Source organism: Nicotiana tomentosiformis, chromosome 2 (genome assembly GCF_000390325.3).
Source record: "Nicotiana tomentosiformis chromosome 2, ASM39032v3, whole genome shotgun sequence".
NCBI classification, from domain to species: Eukaryota; Viridiplantae; Streptophyta; class Magnoliopsida; order Solanales; family Solanaceae; genus Nicotiana; species Nicotiana tomentosiformis.
The window spans coordinates 22,011,573-22,019,632 of NC_090813.1; the positions used below are offsets into that span (position 1 = coordinate 22,011,573).

At 34.4% G+C, this 8,060-nt stretch overlaps 1 protein-coding gene across 1 annotated transcript; it reads right to left on the reverse strand.

Moving 5' to 3' along the window:
• Positions 1 to 448: 448 nt before the first annotated feature.
• On the reverse strand, positions 449 to 1,621 carry LOC138904464 (serine/threonine-protein phosphatase 7 long form homolog). Its single transcript, XM_070192962.1, has 4 exons — positions 1,286 to 1,621; positions 836 to 1,174; positions 565 to 750; positions 449 to 466 (listed from the first exon to the last, which is right to left on the reverse strand). The coding sequence occupies exons 1-4, from the start codon at positions 1,619 to 1,621 to the stop codon at positions 449 to 451; spliced, it is 879 nt and encodes a 292-aa protein (XP_070049063.1).
• Between the last annotated feature and the right edge of the window lie 6,439 nt (positions 1,622 to 8,060).

Sequence of the window (8,060 nt, forward strand, 5' to 3'; positions counted from 1 at the left end):
ACCTCCCTATTCGAGATCTTTTTGTAATAAAATTCTTAGATTTTTCACTCTCTTTTCTTACATGATCACATAGACTAATCCATATAATTTAAGTTCGGCCGGGACCCACAGTTTTGGACCTCGAGGAATGCCTAACACCTTCTTTTTGAGGTAACTTGAGCCCTTACCTGATCTTTGATGGCGTTGACTAGTTAAAACAGAGTTATTTGCAAATAGGTGCCCTAACACACCTTAAAATCGTTAGGTGGTGACTCTCCTCTTTTAATACTTCATTTAAAAGAGTTGTCACACGTCGAGGTCCGCTTTCGCAAGAAAAACAGGGAGCGACATCCAAGAGACGTGGACACTATTTTTGAACCACTTGAAATAACATGTTATCAAACATCGTTCAGGTATTTTTCCGGAAGAGCTCCACATAATTCGGTCGGCTGAGAAATAATCGGGCAAACTAGCTATTAGCTTGTTGCTGTATGGCCTCCAAATGAACTATTAAGTAACAACAGAAAACGTGAGTATATACAACACATATGAAGCCAGGACAAGTAAACTTATGTATATATTTACCTGTACGCCCTCCATAAAATCCAACAAATCCTTGCACAAAGGGATATTATGTCGAGCTTCGTACGCCCGTCCATATCCTCGCCTATCAACCCACCTCCTAGCTAGAGGGAGAAATGGAGGTGGTGCACCAGGAGCTAAGGGTGGTAGAGGTGGCTGCAACTGAAGGAACCACTCCAAGGCCCAAACCTAATATACAAAGTGGACGTAAAATTTAAGGTATATTTTTTACTGGGTATGTTATAATGAATAGAGTATTCAACTATGTTTTCACCTGTAGCAGCGGCAAAAATCCAGCAAAGTCATGCTGGGTGCCCATGCTCGCCCAGCACATCTGCTTGTACAAGTAACCGAGAACAGAAGCACCCCAGCTGTACTGATGTAAATCATCTAGCCGCTCAAGATGATGAAGAAATCTCAAGCTCACTAGGTTCCCCGAAGTGTTCGGGAACAAAACCCCTCCAAACATAAGGAGCAGCAGCAATCGCGTGTACCGGTGAATATGAAGCTCCGGTGTATCATCTGTGATGTTAGTGTGCAATGCATCCAAATGTTGCCGGACGTGCGTCAACTGTAGACGACTGGCCCCAACCAGTGCAGTCTCATCCGGTGGCTGGAAATCGGTGAGTCATTGCAGCATCTCCATGTAGTGCAAACCCGTATACTCTCTGATGGCATTAGGCAAAGCAACAGGGTGTCCATCAACGGGCAGCCCATACAGGACCTCCACGTCCTGAAATGTGATAGTGGCCTCGCCAATGGGCAAATGGAATATGTGCGTCTCCAGTCTCCACCGCTCTATCAGGGTCGTGATCAACGACCAATCCAGCTGCAGCCGGCCGATCTCCACAATCCTATAAAAACTCGTATCCTGGAGGCGTCTGACTATACGGGGATGGAGAGGGTGGTCCCTGAGAAAGCCCCACATATCGTCTACTCTCCTGACACGGAATGTCTGGGTCAGTAACTGTCCCTCCCATATGTGCGACAACCTATGATCACCCTGTAACAACAGTAGCTCTAGACTGGCAGGTCCGGGATGCAAAGACGGAACCTCCATGTCGTCTACTGTAAATTAAACAATATTAATTACATTATTTTACTTTAATATGTTAGTTTTATTATTTTACATGTTAGTTTATTATTTTATATGTTTGTTTGTAAATTAAATAATTAATTTTCATAATTATACAAGATTTAATTATTAAATATTTACATATGGGTTTCGGGCTCGATATTTGAGGCCCAGTAGCACAAAGATATCCTGAATTCTCGTGTTCATAATGAGAAAATTATCTCGATTTATCACTCAACATGTCTGTTATTTTAAATGTTAGTTTATTATTTATATATTAGTTTAATATTGTATATATTAGTTTTATTAATTTATATGTTAGTTTTATTATTATTTATTTTTGTTTATGACTCACTTATTTTTTAATATAATAAAATTAAATAATTAATTTTTATAATTATACATGATTTAATTATTAAATATTCACATATGGGTTCCGAGCTCGATATTCGAGGCTCGGTAGCACTAAGATATCCTGAATTCTTGTATTCATGATGAGAAAATTATCTCGATTTATCACTCAACATGTCTGTTATTTTAAATATTAGTGTATTATTTATATGTTAGTTTAATATTATATATGTTAGTTTTATTAATTTATATGTTAGTTTTATTATTTTGTATGTTAGTTTTATTATTATATATTTTTATTTATGACTCACTTATTTTTTACTATAATAAAATTAAATAATTAATTTTTATAATTATACAAGATTTAATTATTAAATATTCACATATGGGATCTGGGCTCGATATTTGAGGCCCAGTAGCACCAAGGCCTGAAAATATTATTGTTTTCTCATATTTAGTTCAGGAAATATTGTTGTTTTCTCATGTTATTTTCTTACGATTGTTGACTAGAATTGGACAGAGTTTGTGTTTGAACTATCAGCTTTTTTGACGTATTTTTGGGTATAATAGATACTTAAATGATTAATTTCAATAACTACAAGGATACTACGCTAAATGATACTATATTTTACTACGCTAAAATGACACTACATTACAAATACAAGCACTACATTAGGCCACAAGATACCACTAGAGGGAACTAAAGTAACAATTTATCTATTTTACTAGTCTTTAAGCAAATAAATAATCTAAATCGAATAAAAATAACAAATAAATTTAATCACAAAATATTCACGAAAATACATATATCACAGTAAAAAGTAACTAGTTAACATTTTTAATAATAATTTCTCTATTTTTACTAATTTTTTTAGCACACTAATATCATAGTCCGGATAAAAATAACAAAATAGTTAAATCGCAAAACAATCACAAAACAACATAGAACATATCAAAAATAACTAATATGCATTTTTTATATGAGTTTTAACAAAAATTAAGTCGGAATACCTCGATTTAAGGTTTTTGGAAAGTTGAAGATTTGGCGATTTGGAGCCGAAACGAGCAACCCACAACGAGATAACGCTTTAACTAGGATGTGAGACCGAGAATCTTTACTTTTTGTGGGACGGGTGGGCTCCACTCGAGCTTTTTTGGTCGTTAATGGGGGGGAGGACCACTGTTTCTTTAATTTTTATTTGGGGGGGGGGGGGTGGGGGGATAGGAGTTCTGGTTTGGTGGGGAAGGGAAGGGGACATATTTTTATGTAGGTATAACGCCGTTTATTAAGGCGATAAACGACGCTATACCTTCCCGCTCTTTTCAAGTTGACGCATAACTCCCTTTTAAAAGGCGCTAAACCCTAATGGGCAAATAACCGTTAAGGTATAGCGCCTTTTAAAAGGGCGTTATATATATTTTGGTCACCAACATTTTTTTTCACGTATTTCGATCGTTTGAGTAAAAAAATACGACATTTTGGTTCTAGGGGCCTTAAAAGTGTACAAAATGTCATCCTATCACCTTTTGCCTTGCATGTGATGTGAAGTGAGAGTGGCCTGCAAACGTTTGATTTCCCATGTTAAGTTATTTCTCTATTTCATTTTTTTTAATTTCTTTTTTTGAGAGTTAAATAAGACCAATTGCATGGGTTTTAGAATTATTAAACTGGCATAAATAGTTTCCGTTTAATTTTTTGCTTTTAAATAGGTTTTTACTGTCTCTCCCTCTTAATTTATCTAATATGTTATGAACAAATAAACTAAAATAGCAACAAAAAAAAGGCCAAACTAATAGACTTTGATAATTGATGAGAATTATAGACTAATCCCTGGGTCAACCTTCCGAAGAAGAATTTCAAATTGAACTTACTTAATATTTTAACAATTAAGAAGCCGTTTTCTGCTCTCTTCAAAAATTTGCGTTGCATTTCCCAGCAACAGCCGTAGAAACCACCATTAAAATTACTAAAGGTATGGGAGTGTTTTTGATTTAAGATAAAAAAATAAAATTAGCAGCAAAAGCTAAGAACGCAGTAATATCAAGGGATATTCATGATAATGCTTTTAATGGGATGCGCTTCTATTTTCATATGATGACAACTTGACTTTTATTACGTTCCCAATAATATTTAGAAGGAAAAGTACATAAATTAATTATATTATTATTATTTTTTATTAAATATAATTAGTTTGATTTGCAAAATTTTTAAGAAATGAAGACTTTTAAAACTGATGGTCTTAAACATTTAATAACTTGTGTGGCTATTAGATTTTGAAATGCATAGTGGTAAACATGTCATAATATTTTTATCATTAAGGGCAAAATACTAAGTTTAAGTTAAATTATTTCTAAATTTTTTTAAAAAAGTTATTTTTTTTGGAACATACTAAAAAAATTGTTCAAATTAATTAATAAAGAGCGAACATGTAAAATCAAATTGGGATAGGTGAAACATATAAGTACTATTTGAATATTATCATTTGTAGGCTGTTTGAAGGTGGTGGTAAAAGTGAGGTGAATGGTCGAGAATAAAGATAGTGGGGGAGGAGGAAGTGGTGGAGAGGATGATGAAATAGAAAATAGAAAAAGACAGATTAAATTTTTTAAATAATATAAATAATTAAAATTTTAATGATGTGTTATAGAAAATTTGACGTTAGCATTGATATGCCTTCATGTCAGGCCATTGAAGAACATTTTTTGTTCTAATATTATATTTAATATTTAAAACAAAACCAAACAGAATATTAACTACTATAATATCGAGCATAATGCAATTTTTTTTTATAAAATGCTAATCCTTAATATTATTGTGCCATTTCAAACCAAAATATTAAGTAATTTTTATTATAATTCAAGATATTAATAATAAATTTATGTTTTTTTTGTATATATAACAAGAAAAGAGTAATCTGATTAGAAAAAAATACAGACTCAAATTAGAACTCATTATATTACTGTTTAAACTGTAATAACTTTACCATTTGAATTTTCATGACTATTTTTAATGTCAAGTGAACATTTCAAGGTGCAATTGCTCAAACATTTGTCTTTAATTCAAGCACTTAATAAGAAAAGTCTATAAAAAGAAAAAGTAGAGAATTGGTATCTCCTTAGAAATATTTGTTTCTATATTTCCAGGTCCACTTCTAATGTAACACATATTTTTTCTTATGTTAAAAGAAGATATCTCATCTTATTTAATACTATTAACAAATGAACTATCAACGAAGAAAAATGCAAACTCTTTGATTGTTCACAACTTGACGAAGTTTAAATAAATTATAATTTTTTTCTTAAATATACGCACTGTTGCCTATGAACTTTGTGCTACCAAAAATAGAATATGAGGAAATAACAACGCACAAACACAAAGAAAAATAAGTTGATGAAATATTGCCCACCTTTTATTTCTTCTTCATTGATGTTTAATCCCAACAAAATAAGTTTAAAATCAAATGATTAACTCGAAAATACAATAGTTTTTATTGAATAAAGATGTATATGAAATATCCGTATTTAAATATATTATTTAAATTAACTAAAAGATCTTTGCAAAATAATTGGAGTAATACAATTAAGGAAATTATTTTTGTATGGGCTAGCCCTCCTCTAGTTAGTAAAATATAATAATATAGTACTATAACTTAAAGGCATGAACCAAAAATGCCTTGCTTGCTTCCACAGTTTCTACAAACAAAGGTGCCCTTTTATTTTTGGTCATCATTAAGTTATTATCAAACCCCTTGAGATCCACAATTTTAACGTTACTAGGTTTGGATATGTACTGTATTTGAAGTATTTCTAGTATATCTATTCTATATGCTACAAATGGCAAATAGTTAATTGATGATAAGATCACGGCAAAGAATTATTTCTTATAGTTGTGTAATTAAAATTTTCAGGCATATTTGGTTCATATGTGTTTGACCCAAAAATTTAGATTTGGGTTCAACCAATTAGATTTAAGTAAAATAGAGTCATTTTAGCTAATAATAATATCCAAAAGATAAAGTTACCAGTTTTATGGCACATAATATGTATATTTAACTGAATGGTAATGAATGTGAGCAATAATGACATTATTCAATGATCCAAAAAGATGGAAGATAACATTAAATAATAATAAATAGCAATGAATGACATTTAAGTAAATAGAAATACGTGAGTCACCCGAAAAGGGATGAGATCTATGGATATTCTTTCTGACAATGATGAATGATTGATGAGCCTTACAACACTCAGGTTGTTCTTGGATCAAGTGAAAAAGCTAGACATGAATCTTAGTAAAAAGGTTATTTTCGTATGCTTGTAATATGGTCATATTCTCTCTATAAAGTCAATGTGTTTTCTTACAAGTGAATATCTCATGTCCCCTATCATTGTATCTTTTTCTACTTATAGTGAACATATTCCTAAAACCTTAATAGTACAGGTACAGAGAATATCCATAAAATATTCTCTTTTGTGTCATATCCTAAAACTAGCCGTTATAACCCTGTCTAGGATGCTCGACTTCGACCTTGATCCACGTCGACTTCTCGACCTTAATCCTTGCTGACTCTTCGATCGCAACCTTCATTGCTTCTGGAACCACTTCGACCTTGGGCGGATCTTTATTGGAGTCGTACTGATAACACATGGCAGTCAGCAAATGCCTCCTTAATGTTAACATGGTTTGATCATATTAGAGATAATTTTTGACCCATACAGTTAGTTCCTCCGCTTATTGAGGTCATCCTCGCAGGTGAGCTTAATGAGAGGATACTGTCATTTTCGGTCGAACTTATCGAGTAAGCTGCAAAAGTCATAAACATCGTATCAAACAGGCCACGTGGCTATCTGTGGGCCTCATATTTCAAATACCTCAGGTTTTCCGGGCCATATGTTGGAGTTATCATGTCCAAGGATTAGAATGATGTCATCACATCGGGTGTCATTATGACGCATATTCCTGATACGCTGCTTCGATTCGTGCATGACCCTTTTATTGGATCTGCCGTTTAGATTCTGGTGCCAATTATGATGAGTCGTTTTTGGGTTTAGTGTCATCATATCTATAAATAGAGTTTTTTGGATTCGAGTTTGAAGTTTGTTTCTTCTAACTTTTCAGAGCACCATCATTCTTCTTGCCATTTTCCTCTCTGAATTTCTTTTCCCCACTCTGTTTCTCTACTCCATACCATTCTTTCTCGCTTGTTATTCATCTTTTTATTACTTTGCATCATGTCTAACTCACCATCAAATGCTGGTGAAGGGAGCCGCGTTGCTCCTTTGGCAGTTATGTTTCCTTCTCAATGGGGGGAGGTAGGGTGCTTGCGCCATTGTTGATGATGAAGCATTCCCGTTAGTGGAGGAAATAATCCCTCGCAATCCTGACATTAGGTCTGATCTCACCAAATCACCGGACGCCGCGCATAGGATTTTTTTCTCGACAATGATGTCTAAAGAATTGACGATGATCTCACCATTCTTCAAAACCATATCGCTGGCGAGGACGTGGTGCAGGTTCATCGCCCCGGATACTGCGCTCTATTTGCTTATCCCTTCCTTATCGATTATTCTTTCCCCCCCCTTCCGTTGGTAGAGGAATTCTGTCATTACTATGGTGTCTGCCCTTCTCAGCTTGCGCTATGCCTTTAAAAAATTATTAGGATGCTGACCAAATTTGCAGAGCTGGCCGGGGTCGAGCTGACGCTGTAGCATTTGGTTCATCTCTTCACCCCTAGCTTCTATAAGGGAACGATGCTGAATCTTTGCCATTATGGAGGCAAATGTTTGGTGGTGAAGACGGACGATAAGGCTAGTGGCCAGTTCTGGCTTAATATTTTCTACGTTAGGACCGAGGACGTGGTGGCGAACGACGATGGCTTTCCTGAAGCATGGAATGACACACGTAAGTGCTCGTTTTGTTTACATTCTTTTACTTTCTCGGAATTAATTGAAGTACTTTTCCTTCCCTTGTAGCCAACAATCAGCCTCCCATATTGGTCACGTGAATTTCTGACTGGGTCGAGCAAATCCTCCCCCATGTCGTAGGGATCCGTGACTGGCCGAGCTTCATCAAGAA

What these genes read in the sequence shown, in the direction of transcription:
- LOC138904464 (XM_070192962.1), bottom strand. Translation starts at nt 1,621, where the DNA reads ATGGAGGTTCCGTCTTTGCATCCCGGACCTGCCAGTCTAGAGCTACTG. An exon ending in TCACATTTCAGGACGTGGAG is followed by an intron (nt 1,175 to 1,285) that starts GTCCTGTATGGG and finishes ACCGATTTCCAG; the next exon opens with CCACCGGATGAGACTGCACT. An exon ending in GATTTTTGCCGCTGCTACAG is followed by an intron (nt 751 to 835) that starts GTGAAAACATAG and finishes TTTGTATATTAG; the next exon opens with GTTTGGGCCTTGGAGTGGTT.